The 17,780-nt window shown below is 41.5% G+C and overlaps 1 protein-coding gene and 1 long non-coding RNA gene across 2 annotated transcripts; both read left to right on the forward strand.

Annotated features, from left to right (window-relative positions):
• The first annotated feature begins 5,176 nt into the window (after positions 1-5,176).
• On the forward strand, positions 5,177-6,900 carry LOC106096578 (cationic trypsin-3). The gene is made up of 5 exons (XM_025905039.1): positions 5,177-5,202; positions 5,369-5,445; positions 5,541-5,602; positions 6,482-6,621; positions 6,717-6,900. The coding sequence occupies exons 1-5, from the start codon at positions 5,197-5,199 to the stop codon at positions 6,870-6,872; spliced, it is 441 nt and encodes a 146-aa protein (XP_025760824.1). The 5' UTR covers positions 5,177-5,196; the 3' UTR covers positions 6,873-6,900.
• Positions 6,901-16,443: 9,543 nt separating this feature from the next.
• LOC112845619 (uncharacterized) lies at positions 16,444-17,539 on the forward strand. The gene is made up of 2 exons (XR_003218478.1): positions 16,444-17,241; positions 17,335-17,539. It is a non-coding gene; the product is annotated as an uncharacterized LOC112845619 (long non-coding RNA).
• Positions 17,540-17,780: the final 241 nt, after the last annotated feature.

The raw sequence follows: 17,780 nt of genomic DNA on the forward strand, positions 1-17,780 counted from the left end.
AATTTAATTTTCTCTGTAGCACTTCATGGATTTCATAAGCAGCACACCTTAGTTGTTCACACAAAGCATAAAGATAAAAAACAATATATACAGTGTTATCTTCATTTTAGATGTCAAAAAGTATTTGCGGCTCCCAGTGTTTTCTTTTGCGTGGAAACCGGGTCCAAATGACTCTTTGGGTGTAAAAGGTTGCAGACCCCTGTGCTAGTCAGTTCAGAAGGTTGTTATCATCCATTCAGATGGAGGATCACTAACAGGAGGATGGGAAGACTTCAGAATCCATTCTCACTGACTTCCGGTGGATACGGCAGTGTTTATAAGTGAGATGATTTGAATGGACAGCATTTATAGAGTGACTATAAGTCAGCGAGTGTCAGTAATCACTCAATCAGTGTTGGGAAGGTTACCTTTAAAATGTATTCCACTACAAAATACAGAATACATGCCCCAAAATGTAGTTTGTAACATATTCCATTAAGTTACTCAATGTGAGTAACATATTCTGAATACTTTCAATTACTTAATATATTGTTGTCTAAAGAGCTTGGAAAGAAAAGCATCTGGACATCTGCTTGAAGACGTTTCACCTCACATCCTAGAACATCTTCAACCAACTTAAAGTCCAGATGCTTTTCTTTCCGAGCTCTTTAGACTACGATGACCTGATGACTGAGAACCTTCACAGACTTAATATATTGTCATGCTTTTTACAACTAAATGAATGTAGCGATCACATCCTGCATATTCTTGTTTGTTATTCTTTACTAATTGGCTGTTAAGCCCAAATGTCCCTGAATATTTACTGTAGAGGAACAAAGACTTATGTTAACATAAGATGTTAAGATAAGATTAGATGTTAGCTTGGTGGCAAGTGGACTTCAGTAATAATAAAAATATCACACAGCAGTACTACATCATAGATACTGAAGTGGCACATAACCCAGGTAGCTACCACAACTAAAACAAGGTAGTTGCAGTAGACTAACATTAGTTTTTTAAAAAGAACTTACTTCCAGATGTTTCTTTAGGTTGGAGGTGGAGTCTTTTGACGCTGAGAGCAGCTTGGTTGCTGGCAAACAGAGTTTGCATTGAAAGGTCAGATTTCACCCATCCTTTTCTTCTTTAAATGTGAAGTGGTGTTGGAATTTCCAAGTAGAGCTTCTTATTGCCTGTTTTGTTTGGGTTTCCGGCAATGCTTTAATTACCAAAGTTAGATATGGGATAGCCTAACATATGGAACAAAAAATGTGAGTGCCTGTATGTCTGTGTCCATATGTCAGGTTGGGTATCAGACGCCACCTCTCTGGAGACATCCCAGGCCCTCCAAGGTATGGAGGCCTATCTCCCCCACCACTTCCCCTGCCAGTGGCAGACGCCCTCAGACATCGGTGCGTTGGTGGGTTTTTGTGTCCGGGGATGAGCATCCAGGTACACACCGGCTTACTCCTTGGTGGCTGCTTATTGGGGCCTGGAGCCTGGGGCTCGCTCGGGCCACTTCAGGGGTGGGGTGCCCTCGGCCTCTCGGCCTGGGGCTCGGTCATTCTGGCACAGCTGGCTGCTGGCGGAGCTCCCGGGCACGTCACTGCAACCCCCCCTAGCTTATGCTCCGCGGCTGCTGAGTGACCCCTCATCTGGGACTCTCCTCAGCTCTTTCTGGGATAGTGGCGCGGCTGCCCCTCTGTTGGTCTTCCTTGGTCTCTTGTGTTCTGGGGGCCTCTGGATGTCTGGAGTTTTGATCTCCTCCATACCTGCTTCATGCCCTGGAGGACGGGGCTGTGGCTCCCCACACCCTCTAGCAGATCATTACATGAAGGAACCTTTTAAAAACAAGCGCGTTCATGCTCACAGGTGTACACACGGGTGCTCACACACACAAACTACACCCTTTTTGGCTCCTACCTCAAAGCACACTGTGCGCTGTCGATCTTACGTGCTGCACAATAATGTTTAACATTTAGTATTTACTGTTATATTCCCATAGATCATCATGATGTTGTTTATTCTATTGCTCTCGTTTTCTTCTGCTTGTTTTCTTTTTTCTTTCTCAGGTGATCCAGGTGATTGATATATGTATTTTTTGTCTGCTTATTTTGTTGGTTCTTGTTTTTTGCCCTTTATCCCCCGTCCCTCTTCTCCGCTGTTTTTTCTTCTTCCCTCTTTCTTTCTCCCTTTTCTTTTCCTCATTCAAGTCTGTCCCATATCTAGCAAGTGAAAATAAAAAATAAAATAAACAATAAAAGGTGAATCAAATAGACCATTACGGCAAGGCTGGGATGGTCCATTTGGTAAAGTAAATCTGTTGGGCATCTTTCTTCGCCTTTGACAATAATTCTGATGGCAAAAGAGCCAAACGGGACAGGCAAAAAAAAAAAAGCATCAAATCCATCCAAGTTACATGGTTTACTAAAATAATCAATTCATGTATACTGACATATATATATACATATGTGTATATATATATATGTATATACATACATATGTATATATATATATATATATATATATATATATATCTAAAAAAAAAAAAAACACCCAGCACGCCCCTGCGGGCGGTTTATCCTTCAAGCTCGGGTCCTCTACCACACTCAAAAAAATGAAATTGGGTGGTTGTTACATGCACAAGATCCAAACTTGTAATATGAACTAAATAATTCCATGTTTCTATGGTGAATGTAATTGAATCATGTAGCATCTACATGAAATTCAGCAACGTAATTTGTTCTTGTTGAGATGACATCATACAATCTAGTAAGAGTGGTTAGTTGCCTGGATCCAGCCACTCTTACTAGATTGTATGATGTCATCTCAACGAGAACAAATTACGTTGCTGAATTTCATGTAGATGCTACATGATTCAATTACATTCACCATAGAAACATGGAATTATTTAGTTCATATTACAAGTTTGGATCTTGTGCATGTAACAACCACCCAATTTCACTTTTTTGAGTCAGCTCACGAAATCCACAAGATCACATTAGATGTCAAACCACAGGAAAATCAGTGGGGTTACAAGAGGCAGACAACCACACCACGTGTATGCTGTTACCATTTCGTATGGTTTAACTTGTCAAGGACAACAACATAAAGCATCATCAAGCATAGCTTTCCTACTTTTGTTAAGTCTGTATTGACAGATTAATGCCATGATGGTTCGTGCTGTTGCCTCAGAGCAAGAAGATCCTGGGTTCGAATCCACAATGAGGCGAAGTTTGTAGTGGGTTCTCTCTGCGTACTCTGGTTTCCTCCACAGTTAAAAGTCATGCAGTTGTAAGGGTAGCTGGATATTCTAAATTACCCAAAGGTGTTGAAGTGCAAATGGTTGTTTGTCTCTGTATGATAGCGACCTGTCCAGTCTGTACCTTGCCCCTGTTACCCTATCACTTCTGCAGCCCAGATAAAGATAAGAAGATGGGTGGATTGGAAGTTGCTGTAAATCCGTTGAACATTATGTAATATGAATACAACATGTACTACAGACATAAGTTACATTTCATCCATTCAACAAGATTATCATTGGTGTAACAAACAAATATTTTACTAGTTCATGTAACAAGACTGACTTTTGATGTGCCAAAGTGTTTAAACAATATAAGATGAATTTAAATAAATCTAATTAGACTAACGTGGTACAATCATGTTGGTTGAACAAAAGTCAAATTAATTGAATGTTACTGTTAATATTATGTTAAACCTACACACATATATCGTGTTGACACAACACAACCAAGATGGATTAATATAACATGATTTGTTTAGATGGAATATAAGTGGCAAGATAAAATTACGTTCATCCAATGACTTATTTTTTTGAGTGCAGAGGCCTGGGAGCTTGAGGGTCCTGCGCAGTATCTTAGCTGTTCCCAGGACTGCGCTCTTCTGGACAGAGATCTCCGATGTTGTTCCCGGGATCTGCTGGAGCCACTCGCCTAGCTTGGGAGTCACCGCACCCAGTGCTCCGATTACCACGGGGACCACCGTTACCTTCACCCTCCACATCCTCTCGAGCTCTTCTCTGAGCCCTTGGTATTTCTCCAGCTTCTCGTGTTCCTTTTTCCTGATATTGCTGTCATTCGGAACCGCTACATCGATCACTACAGCCGTCTTCTTCTGTTTGTCTACCACCACTATGTCCGGTTGGTTAGCCACCACCATTTTGTCCGTCTGCATCTGGAAGTCCCACAGGATCTTAGCTCGGTCATTCTCCATCACCCTTGGGGGCGTCTCCCATTTTGACCTCGGGACTTCCAGGTTATACTCGGCACAGATGTTCCTGTACACTATGCCGGCCACTTGGTTATGGCGCTCCATGTATGCCTTGCCTGCTAGCATCTTGCACCCTGCTGTTATGTGCTGGATTGTCTCTGGGGCATCTTTACACAGCCTGCACCTGGGGTCTTGCCTGGTGTGATAGACCCCAGCCTCTATGGATCTTGTACTCAGAGCTTGTTCTTGTGCTGCCATGATTAGTGCCTCTGTGCTGTCTTTCAGTCCAGCTTTGTCCAGCCACTGGTAGGATTTCTGGATATCAGCCACCTCCTCTATCTGCCGGTGGTTAGTTATATTATATATATTATTTCCAGCGCGCCCCTGCGGGCGGTTTATCCTTCAAGCTCGGGTCCTCTACCAGAGGCCTGGGAGCTTGAGGGTCCTGCGCAGTATCTTAGCTGTTCCCAGGACTGCGCTCTTCTGGACAGAGATCTCCGATGTTGTTCCCGGGATCTGCTGGAGCCACTCGCCTAGCTTGGGAGTCACCGCACCTAGTGCTCCGATTACCACGGGGACCACCGTCACCTTCACCCTCCACATCCTCTCGAGCTCTTCTCTGAGCCCTTGGTATTTCTCCAGCTTCTCGTGTTCCTTCTTCCTGATATTGCTGTCATTCGGAACTGCTACATCGATCACTACAGCCGTCTTCTTCTGTTTGTCTACCACCACTATGTCCGGTTGGTTAGCCACCACCATTTTGTCCGTCTGCATCTGGAAGTCCCACATATATATATATATATATATATATATATATATATATATATATGTGTGTGTATATATATATGTATATATACACATATGTATATATATATATGTCAGTATACATGAATTGATTATTTTAGTAAACCATGTAACATAAAAAGTATCAACTATGTTAGGATCCATGATCATCATGTGTGGTGTTAGTTTACATTAGTGTGTCCTCTCATGAAGGTGTGTGGATCTCTCACCTCTCTCCAAATTGTAGTTGTGTGTTTGATGCTGACACAGATGAAGACTGCTGATTGGCTGAAGTAGGGTACAATATATATTTTTGGTTTTTGGTTTGGGCAGTGCTCACCTCTACATTAAATAAACTGCTGCTCGTGTGTGTTTGTAGGTTCTCAGTCATCCAGGTCATGGTTGTCTAAGAAGCATGGAGACACTTCAACCACCTGGAAATACCCAGCCTGCAGAGTACATCATATGATTTATTGATTTATTTTGTGTTCATATCACATGGATGGATGTGAAATTAAGTTATGATTGTTTTGTTTTTTGTCTGTTTCTAGAGGAGACGTCGTTCAGGTTGTAGGACTTGGTGGTTATAGGGTAAATGCCAGCAGCCACCCACGTAAGACCATATTTTGTTTGATTATTTCACAGTTAATGCTAGAATCTGATTTCGGTTTCTGTGACTGTTTTATAGTTACATTTAGGTTTTTTGTTTGATACTGTATGAAAAACAAGGTTTTTTCTTTTTGTAAATTTTGGAGTAGATGTACTGTGTGCCAAGTTCCTTGTTTAAAAATCATTTAGAAACATAAAAAAAAAGACAAAACATCGTTCTACTCAAAATTTTAGGTTTTGAAAGGTTATGAATAACTTTTTGTCAAGGACCGGCTGTGTGGCAGGCAGGAAGTGGACCCAAACGCAAACTCACAGGAAAACAGGACTGAACTCAAAATACAGCTTTATTGCTGACAGTAGATAATAGCGATACAAAATAACATGAAACTAAACTGGGAAGTACTAAGGTAACTGACTTACGAGGAAACACACGGAAGGGCACACAGTCATGAGGGAGAACGCGACACTGACACAGGGAAACACAGGGCTAAAATACACTGCGAAGTAACGAGGGGAATGAGACACAGAAGGGGAGCACAGCTGGGAAAAATCAGAACTGACGAGACGAGGGAGCAAAGTAGAATACACTCACAAGAGACATGGACCTTCAAAGTAAAACAGGAAGTAGCACAGATGCAAACTAGACTAGGGGAGACAGAGCAACTAAGAAACACAGAACAAGGAGACACAGAGGGCAGTTATTAAATACTCAGAGAACTAAAGAGAATACAAGAAAGCCAAACTAAGACACTAGACTAAAGAATAAACTAGGGGAACAAAGGGAACTAAGATCATAATACAAAACTCAGAGACACAAGAAACTCAAAACACTGGGTCACCGACCCAGGACCGTGACACTTTTGTTCTTTTCCTTTTCCTCTAGTCCCTGATGAACCACCTAATCTTCAGTGTGCAGACATGCGTGTTGCTGACTGTGAGCCTACCAGATACTCTCAGTGTACTGCATATGTGCCATATAACAACAGGCTGTGTCTAGAAGAACATCAAGTAGATGCACGTGGGGTTAGTTGACTGCTAATATTACTGTATATCATCTGTGTTTGTTTTAGATATTTTGGAAAAAAAATAAGCAAAACTACATTTCTCTTCGCTCTCAGGGTGATTCTGGTGGTGGAGTGATTTACAACAACATGATTTATGGTGTAATCAGTTCTGGTTTTGAACGTGTCTGTACTGGACCAGCTGTTACTGTGAATGTTTGTTCTTACATGAACTGGATAAATCAGAAAATTGCCCAAAATAATGGAAAATAACTGAATGAAAATAACATCCAGAATAAACAATCATCTCTACATGAAACTTGTGTGCTGTGTTGTTTCTGCTCTACAATATCTTCATGTTAACTGCAAATTGTGACCTTTTTTCTTTGGTCTAAAATATTGTGTTAGATTTGCAGCTTGTGTGTGTTTGAATGTGGTGTCAGGTGTGTAGCAGCTCATCCTGTTGTTCAGAAACTCTCAGACTCACACTGTGAAGATGCAGAAAGGCTTTCTGATCAGACATGCCACCAATCAGCTGCAGGGCCTGAACATGATAAACTTTATAAATCTGACCTGATTGTTGAGGGTGGAAACGTTTACATAGAGGCTGCTGGCTCATTGGTGTCAGATGAACTTTTTTTTAATCACTGCACTGAGGGCATTAAAATAAATACACTAACCATCAAAATAAGTTTTGTTGATAAAATACATTTCTTGAAACCGTCCATTGTTTTGTCCGAACTCTAAACATTGAATCCAATTTTCAAACTAAAAGCAGTGCTTTCAAAAAAAAAATACCCCAAAACAAAAAACCTACAAAAACAAAAAATAAACAAAATAAAATTATAGTACACAGTGACATATGTATTTTATATCTCATAACACGTCATTTCCATCTTGTCTTCAGTCCTGCATTTTTATACTTCTAAGACCAAAGTGAAAACTAAACTCTTTATATTCACAAAGCTCATAAACACTATTTGTTTCAGGATTTCATCATGATTAATTTTCCATATGAGGCAGTGCTTTCACATTCCTTTTGAAGTAGTACAGAGAAATTCCTCTTCTCCTCTTCTTTTAAATTGCATCAATATTTTCCAACTGAGCAGTAAAAGGACACCGAACTCAAACATGAAGCATCAACGTGATGTTTAGATGTTGTTTATTATTACAATAAGAGACTAAAGTAACTTGCTTTGAACACTTCAGTTTTCTCTCTTGATGCTGCTTCAGTGAATGTACATAGCGCCCTCTGTTGTATGTCTGAAAGAACTGCACTGCATTGTCATCAAATGAAACTGTGCAGAGGTGGAACATGAGCAAAGGAAGCACATCAATTGAAGAAGCTTCTTGGATCAGAAGTTAAATATCATTCAGAACCTTAAGGAAGTAAAGTCGCTTTCTTTCCAGGCTCCTTAGACAACCATGACCTGGATGACTGAGAACCTACAAACACACATGAGCAGCAGTTTATTTAATGTGGACCTTAGCAGTGCCCAAACCAACAACCAAAAATTTTTATTGAACCCTACTTCAGCCAATCAGCAGTATTTATCTGTTTCAGCATCAAACACAAACCACACCTTGAATTGAAATCCACAAACACCTTCAAATATAAACACACATCACACATGATGAACATGGATCCTAACATAGTTGATACTTTTTTTTGTAAAGCCTGATACTAAATCTCTGTATTTTATTTAAAAATACATTCATTCATGCATTAATGTTTCACAGCAACACTGACTAAAGGGGACTCCACTACAAAACATTAAAAAAGTTAATTATGTCATTTTAAAAAAGTCTCAAAAGAATCAGCTGTACTGCAGATTAGCTGCTGTATTTGTGTGTTGTTATGTTCCAAATTTGAGATCACAGGAAATATTTCTTAGAGCAGATTTTAAATAAATGGGGGCATAAAAGAGGTTGGCTGAAGTGAATAAATAAAGCACTTTGGAGGTCACACTCTTGATGCAGTCTGTCTTCAGTGATCGAGGCCTGTGCCTTGTTAAACCTCTGTGCACATCTGTCTGTGGAGGCGGGGTCAGGGAAAAGAAGTTGCTACATGAAACTAGAATCTTCAGCTGGACTAATGTTGAGTGTAGCTGAATGTACGAGCATCTTTTAGGACTGTACAAATACACAACTATGGATTACTTAAAAACAGCTTAGTGTTTATACAGGTAATAATAAAGGAACCAAAAGTTCACATCTGTAGCTTTAAATCTGGACAAATCTGTCAACACAACCATCATGAATAGAATAAAATACAAACAAACACTGAAACTAATGAAAAATTACACATGATATATGAACTGTGGAAACTAACTGTAAAATAAAAATCAGAATAAATAAACTCACACATTATATGAAAGGTATAAACTGATTTGCATCTTATTGATTTGCAGACTCACTTTGCTCTTCTATTTGATGACTGTGTTGCAGGGGTGTGGTCTCTGACCTGCTGCAGTGGAGGCGGTACAGTGAGCTCAAAGAGCGTACTTAGGTGTAGCAGAGAGGGCAGGTGTGAGTGCTCAACTTAATGATCTTCTTCTTCTCTGTGTGTATATAGTGACGGCAGAGATGGAGGAGTGTGTGTGGAATGGAGAAGCTGTCCCTGAGTGACTGGCGCCGAGAACCGTCACAACAGTTGCTAAAACAAAATGAAACTGATGTGCATGAAATCCTGTGTGTGTGTTGGGTATTTATCACAGACCGATTTCAATAACTGTCAATAAACTCTTTATTTTACACTCATTCTCACGTCTCTGTCTGATGTATAACAGAGCTGAGTACCTTCTTGGTAAATTTGCACTAGATATTCCCAGGGTGGCGTTGTCATGTTTTGACCACCACCACCTTAGTGTGTGTGTGTGTGTCTGTTGCCCTTGCTTTGCCACAACAACTAAAGCCAATCAATGGAAAATAAGTTTACACTCTACATATTTGAAAACACAGACTTTGACCATCTACATCCACTGAGGAAACACAGCACTACAAACACAGAAGCAGATTTGGTGGAAATTTCAAACAGGACTGCCTCATAGTGTGTGATTGTGTTGACTATAGCTAAGGACATTAGTACTAAGTCATGATTTTCTCAGGATGTTGCTGCTCGCTGACTTCAGCTTACAGCAAATTCCACTTTTGCTGGCTTTGTATTTGTTTCATGTAAAGTACATTTATGTTTTTGATCTGTATTGAATGTTTTTAAGTGAATGTCCTCCTCTTCTGTACGTGTGACTGGATGTGGATCAGTGGACCACATCCACAAATGGCAAATCTGTGAGGAACAGAGAAGGTCAGCCACCAGTCAGTCAGAAGTTTTGCTTTTTGACGAAAAAGAAAATCAATCAGTTGATTTCAACATGCCACAGACACTCCATCACACTAGTGCAGGGACCCATTATGAGACATCAGTCCTCTGAGATCTGAGAGGAGACGGTTTGTATGAAGTAAACCATGAAAAACAAAGTTTATCTGGACATACTGACATACAAAAAGCTTAACAAACAACACAAACTCACAATCGACCACAGAGCATATAATTAAAGTAATTTTGTTGCTCTGTTGGGCATAGTCAATTACATCCTTTGTGATTTCATCATCCACATTTTCTTTATTTCAACGATAGTTTTAACTTCTCCCAGTTGATCTATACCTGTCAAGTCCTTCTCAAATGTCTCCTGGAAAAACGTCTCAATTTAAAAGGTGAGAAATGTGAATTTCATGTTGATTCGGGTCATTCCTGGGCTTTATTGTTGAAAAAGGTCATTTAAAAGCACACTCAGTCAAAGTGGTTGAATGGCCAGTTACCTCAAACAGGAAGCAGCTTCAACAAATGCTGTTTTGCTGACTTTTACTACCTTTTATGATTTCAGAAAAATAGCTCTATTGTTATATTCCCTCCTGTAGTGTCAGTACACTGATTAGGCTTATACAGAGTCAGACTGATACACACGGTAGCTTGTTTACATTTCGACTTCTTCTCTTTGTTAACATAACACAGAAATTACACACACATATAACTGGGTGTGGTGCCCACTACTGGCGATAGCTTGTATAGCACATCATATATTTTGGTTCATACATAACATCTATCATTGACCAATCTCACCTGTCCTAAGGTTATTTTTCTCACTTGATAAATAGAAGGAACATGATAAATAGATATATGTATTTTTTGGTGCCTACACTATAGAGGGTGGCTTTGCCTCTAAAAAGGAAAATGTGTACAGCCAGGGTTAAACTCCGATTCAGCAGGTGAGGGGGCCTAAAATTGGTTTTAATGGCTCAATGTGAGGAAAAGAATCACAGTTTCGCTTGAGAGCTAGAGTACATTTTCTTAATGTACCGGCTGTGATTGGCTGACCTGCTGCTCTTTGTAGATGTACATGTCAGCAGATGTTTCATACTGTAAGTTTTCCTCATTTATTTCCATCCTCTGGACTGACAGTACACTGTTTATACTGTCTTTTTTTCTACATGGTACAAAGTTTGTGTGAAGGTGAAATTCAGTCAGTAGATCTCTCAATCTCTGCTACACTTGATGTAACTTAACTCTGACCATGAAACCACAGCCACTGTGAACCAATCACACACTGTTCTTTACTTTAAATCCATCACAGTACAGCAGACTAACCTGTGTATCCTGCACTAACTGGCAGAGGGTTTTTATGCAGTCTATAAATAACACAATTAGTCTAACTCAGTTTGATTTGCAGCACATTTCACCATATGAAAAACACAATGTCACATGTACAGACCTAATAACTGATTTAATAACATGAGAACTTGTAACATGTAAGAGTTACATTTCCATTTCTAAAAATGACAAAAAAAATGACAGCGTCCTCATTAATCCCATGCAAACGTACACCTATCTGGAATAACCCTGATATATTACAAAACAATAATATGATTAATTTTCCAGATTGGAGTTGTAAAGGAATTAAATACTTAGCACATATATTGGAGGGAACAGAATTTATTCCATTTGACAGACTAGTTACACAATATGGGATCAACAAGAAAAGATTTTTAGAATATCAACAAATTAAATCCATAGTAAAAAAGAGATTTAACCTCAGTCAAGCTGAATTACAAACACCACCAAGTGCGGTACACTTTCTTACTCTTAAATCCCCCAAATTATTATCTAAAATATACAGAACACTTTCTAAATAGATGAATCAATATCCCTTCCTATTGCAAAGTGGGAAGTAGATCTATCAGTAAGCTTAGACCAAAACTTCTGGTCTCAGATATGCTTAAAAACCTTTAAATTGATTAAAAATCCCAGTCTGCAATTAATACAATACAAAATACTACATAGAGTGCACTATACAGGTCATCGGATGTTCAAGATGGGCTTTACATCTTCCAACAACTGCTCACACTGTCAAGGCAATACACCAGACAATTACATCCACGCCCTTTGGTTCTGTCCACCAGTGCAGAAGTTTTGGCGTGAGATATGTGAAGACTTATCAAAGTGTCTGAAATGTAACATTCCAGCCTCCCCTTTAGTGTGCTTGCTGAGCAACTTGGATGAGGTCACTGCAGAAATAAACACAGCCCACATTGTTTTTACAGCCCTATGCATTGCCAAGAAAACGGTCCTCCTTAACTGGAAAATAAAATAATCTTAATTCTAATCAATATAAAACCATCTAATAGATCACATTAGTCTTGATACAGCCTCTGCCACCACATTAGATCAATCCCTCTGGGCTCCTTTGATCGGCTTCATCACCTAGTGGGGTGGGGGTCATGGTTTGGTCCTGCCTTCGCTATTGTGGTTGATGTGGAGGTTGGGATGGGCTTAGGGCGCCAGGAGAACCCCTTGAGACGTTATCCCTGGAGGGCTTAACCCGGGGGGTTGTGGTCATAACCTGGTTAGTGGCTCTGGTCGCTCTTAGAGGGTGTTCTCCTCGTGGCTGCGTGCAGCGGGGCTGGGGATGGTCTGTACTGGCGGACGTAGGTTACTGGCCTGGTGGCCTGGCTGCCCCTGAGTGGATCCGGGGCAGGCGGGGGACTTGGGGTTCGGGGATGCTTCGTCTCCGTGATGGGCTCTGGCTGGGCCTTGGAGGCTTCGTCCTCGTCGGTGTGTCGCCGAGGTTGTGGGCGGTGGGTGCACGGGGGCTCAGCCCTGGCGCAGGGGGCTCTGGTGCATCGGCCTAACTGGGGGCTCTTCAACTGGCAGGGAGGTTGTTCCATCCTTGCAGAAGTCCACTCTGCAGGTGGGGAGAGACACAGGAGAGGTGGAGAATAAACCTAACCTGGGTGTCTGTTGTCTTGTGTAGTCTGGAGATGATTGAATGTTGGGGTGGGTATAGTTTCCTCTGCGGTGGGGTGGGGTGGGCTTCCCCAGGTCCTGTGGGGCTTAGCGGTGCTGCTGCCATAGGCCCCGGTCTGGATGGGCCTGGGCCCCCTTGCCTTGGTGGGTGCTAGAGGACGGGGGTGCCTACTGGGTCAGCGGGGAGCTGGCCCTAAGGAGGGGCATCTTGCCCTCCCTTCTTTTCCTCCCCATCCCCGGCTGCCTCCCTCTTCCCGCTCCACCACACCCACCCACACAGGTAGGGCCTTGGGTGCGGGTGTGTCACCAGGGTGCAGGGAGGCATTCCCCCCCTCTGTCCCTTCTGGCCACCTGTGCCTCAATTTTATTTCACAACTTAGACATCCACATTATTCACACTCTCATAACACACACACACATATATATATATATATATATATATATATACATATAGGGCCTTGAGGGTGACCACGTTAACGGCGTCCAGAAGACGGTCTGTGTATTCAACCCTACCTCTGGCGCCGGTGCCCACCTCTCAATTTTAAATCCATGTAGACATTGAGGGTTCTCGGGAGGGCCGTGCTAACACCTGCTGCTCTCTGGCAGCAGCACCATGCCCTCCCTTGTTTTAAATGCACTTTAGAACAACACGCAGCAACACTACACATGAGCGGGAGGAGGGAGGTATGGGGTCTTCACACACCCCCGTTCTCTACTAGCCATCGGGGCGGGGGGCTGGGAGGAGGTGTTGGCTGTCCGATTGGCCTCCCTGCTGCTGCGGAGCCTGGGGCGGTCTGCTTGCCTCCACCCCGGGGGAAAGGGTCACATCTCTTGGGTCTGGGTGCCGTTTCCCCCTCTGGGGGCGAGGGTACCTGGACCCAGGGCATAGAGTATGTTTGGGGAGTATGATTGTGTGTACATGTCTATGTATGTCTGTCCCTACGTTGGGTGAGTGCTGAGTGTTTGTATATGTGTGCATGAGGGTGGGAAAGCATGTTTATGTCTGTGTGTGCCTGTTTGTCTGTGTCTATATGTCAGGTCGGGTCTTAGACTCCACCTCCCTGGGTACTCCCAGGCCCTCCAAGTGTGGAGGCCTATCTCCCCTCACCACACTCCCTGCTGGTAACTGATGCCCTCAGGGGTTAGTGCATTGGTGGTTCTTGGTGTCCGGGGCTGGGCGCTCAGGTATGCACCAGCTCACTCCCGGTGGCTACCTGGCGGGGCCTGGTGCCTGTCGCTCGGTCAGGCCTCTTCCGGGGCAAAGGGGGCCTCGGGCCTCCGGCCTCGGGGCCTGCAACTCGGTTCACTCTGGCACAGCTGGCTGCCGGCAGAGCCGGCGGGCACGCCAGTGCAGCCCCCTCTGGCTTCTGCTCCGTGGCTACTGGGTGACCCCCTCGTCTGGGGATCTCCTCAGCCCTTCCCAGGAAGGTGGCACGGATGCCCCTCCGGTGGTACTCCTTGGGCTCTTGCACTCTGGGGCCTCTGGATGTCTGGAGCCTGGATCTCCTCCATGCCTGCTTCATGCCCTGGGGGACGGGGTTATGGCCCTCCATACCCTCTAGCAGACCGTTACATGGGGAAACCTTTTGTATACAAGCGCGTTGATCCACACAGGTGTGCACACGGGTGTTCACTGTTTGTAGACATAAACTACACCTTTCTTAGCTGCTACTTCAAAGCACATTGTGCGCTGTCTGTCCTGCATGCTGCACAACAACTTTCAATATTTAGTATTTACTGATGTTCACACTTAGCTAGATTAACGTGATGGTGTTGTGTTTAGTATGTTGCTTTGTTTTTGTTTGGTTTTTTTTTTTTTGCTTGTCTTCTCTTCTTTTTCTCTCAACAGGTGATCCAGGAGATTTTTTTTTTCTTTCTCTTTGTCTTTGAAAGTGCCCTTTCTCACTGTCCCTTTTCCCTTCTGTTTTTCTTTTCCTTCCTCTCTTTCTTTCTCCCTTTCCTATCCCCCAGTCATGTCTGTCCCATCTGTAACAACTGAAAATAAAATAAATAATAACAACAAAGTTTGATCAAATGGACCAATACGGCAATGCCATGATGATCCATTTGGCAGAATAAATCCATTTGGTATCCTTGTTGGTCTTCAGACAACAATTCTGACGGCTAAAGAACCAAATGGGACAGACAAAAAAAAAAAAAAAGAGTTACATTTCCAGTTTATCAGACACCACTGAGCAGTCCTTACCTTTAAATCTAACCTGGCCTTCCTTATCTTTCTCCAGCTGTGAGTGAAGTTAGCTCTCTTTCTTTGCTGTCCCTGTGAAACACAGCAGCTGGACCTTTAGCTAGCAACACACTGTGCGACAAACTGCACACAAATAGTTTGCGTGTTTGTTGATGATTGGTGAATTGTAGAGACGTTGCATTTGAAATTACCTGACACTTGAAAAAGTCATTCCCTTTATGCTCATCGCTCCTCTTCAGTAGGGCTAGCTAGATGCCGAAGGACAGCAACCACAACATAGGGACACCTGCAGTCATTCCGGTGTTGTTTCAAAAACAAAACAAAAAAATATTGTCACAGTTTTTACCCCTGACTTTGGCAAACATCATTTATTTTTATCTGACATTCCCTGGCGATTAATAAACAAACAACATGGACTGCCTCTCTGGCCCAAATCGGTTTGATGTTTGGAGGTGATGAATTAATAAATTCCCTCAAATGCATCAAAGCAAAAGTAACCACCCTGTTCTGAAAATGTAGGGAGTAGAAGGTACAGATATATATATATATATACTTAATGTAGGGAGTAAAAGTAAAAAGTAGTCAGAAAAAAAGAACTACTTAGGTAAAGTACCTCAAAATTGTACTTAAGTAAAGTTAAAAAAAAATATATTGTACTGTACTGTATTTCAGGTGTCACAGTAAGCACTGTGGTGGATTTGCGCAAGAGAATCTATGGTGGTCAAGACTGTCAAAATGAGCGTCACTATCATGTGAAAGTTATTTTAGAAAAGGATGGAAAACAGAGTTACTGTGGCGGCTCACTGATCCATCCACGCTGGGTTTTGACTGCAGCTCACTGCCAGGAGAGAGGATGGTGAGAAATCTACAGTTTTTACATAAAGAAAATTCATTAACAAAATAATATGCTTAACACAACTTAACACATTAGACATAAAGACATAACTCAAAGCAACATCATAGCAAGATCTGCAACATCTCTTCAACTTTTATTTTGAGTGTATTTTTCCATTTTGAGTAGATGTTTGCTGGGTTTCTGCTGACGTCAACCCATTTTTGCGATCATACTAATTTGCTCTGTCTGACTAATGCTGACAGTCTGTGGCTGAGAGGATTCTGCATTGCTTGAGAACTGTTTGCTTATCAAGATGACCAAATCCCAAGACTGTAAAAAAACAGCTCTCAATTTGTTCATTCTTGTGTTATAACCAGACCTTAACAAAAAAATTGTATCTTTTGTAAATCTTTTTTACACACACAAAAATTCTCATCTATAGATGCACAAACATAACATTTTCAGATATTTTGGTTTATAAGGTTACAAAACTCAGTTCACAACTACACATTTGATTTACAAGTGCAAAGTATTTATGACCACAATTTGAGCCCATACAAATGGAGCCAAGCCATGAGGCAGTAGCAGGTAAATGACAGTGTGTTGTTAATGCAGCAGAAAGTGTCAGAATTTTCTTTGTGAATCAAACATGTTTATAAGATTCTTAGTAAAGTTGTGTGGAAGCGACTTGGTGACCAGGAAAAAATATAGTATAGATCATTTTGAGAATAAAGTCGAAATTTTGAGATTTATTAACTTATTTGGTCTTTAAAACACATGGATGGACCTGAAATTAATTGATTATTATTTATTGGTCTGTTTCTAGAGACGTCGTTCAGGTTGCAGGACTTGGTGGGTATATGGTAAATGCGGCCGGCCACACACGTAAGAAAATGTTTTGATGAATTATTTCACAGTTTATGCTAGACTTTATTTTGGTTTCTGTGTCTGTTTTACAGTTACATTTACGTTTTATTTGAATACTTTAATATAAACAAAGTTGTTGTTTTTTTAATTCTATAGTAGATATACTGTATGGCAGATTCCTTGTTTAAAAATCATTTGGAAACATCCAGAAAAAAGACAAAACATCATTCTCCTCAAGATTTTAGTTTTTGAAAGGTTATGAATGACTTTTGTTCTTTTTTTTTTTTCTCTAGTCCCTGGCCAACCACCTCATCTCCAGTGTGCAAACATGCATGTTGTTGACTGTAAGCTTACCAGAAACTCTCGATGTGATTCAGATGTGCCGTATAACAACAGGCTGTGTCTGGAAGAACCTAATGTAGATGTACATGAGGTAAGTTGACTGCTAACGTTACTGTATATCATGTGTGTATGTTTTAGATATTTTGGAACAAACTTAAACACAAACTATGTTTTTCTCTCTCAGGGTGATTCTGGTGGTGGAGTGATTTACAACAACATGATTTATGGTGTAATCAAGAGCACTGGTAAACGTGTCTGTACTGGACCAGTTGTTACTGTAAAAGTCTGTCCTTACATGAAATGGATAAACCAGAAAATTAATCCAAAAAGTAATGGAAAATAACTGAATGAAAATAACATTCAGAATAAACAATCATCTCTACATGAAACTTGTGTGCTGTGTTGTTTCTGCTCTACAATATCTTCATGTTAACTGCAAATTGTGACCTTTTTTCTTTGGTCTAAAATATTGTGTTAGATTTGCAGCTTGTGTGTGTTTGAATGTGGTGTCAGGTGTGTAGCAGCTCATCCTGTTGTTCAGAAACTCTCAGACTCACACTGTGAAGATGCAGAAAGGCTTTCTGATCAGACATGCCACCAATCAGCTGCAGGGCCTGAACATGATAAACT

This window comes from Oreochromis niloticus, unplaced genomic scaffold (assembly GCF_001858045.2).
Source record: "Oreochromis niloticus isolate F11D_XX unplaced genomic scaffold, O_niloticus_UMD_NMBU tig00008133_pilon, whole genome shotgun sequence".
In the NCBI taxonomy this organism is placed as follows: domain Eukaryota; kingdom Metazoa; phylum Chordata; class Actinopteri; order Cichliformes; family Cichlidae; genus Oreochromis; species Oreochromis niloticus.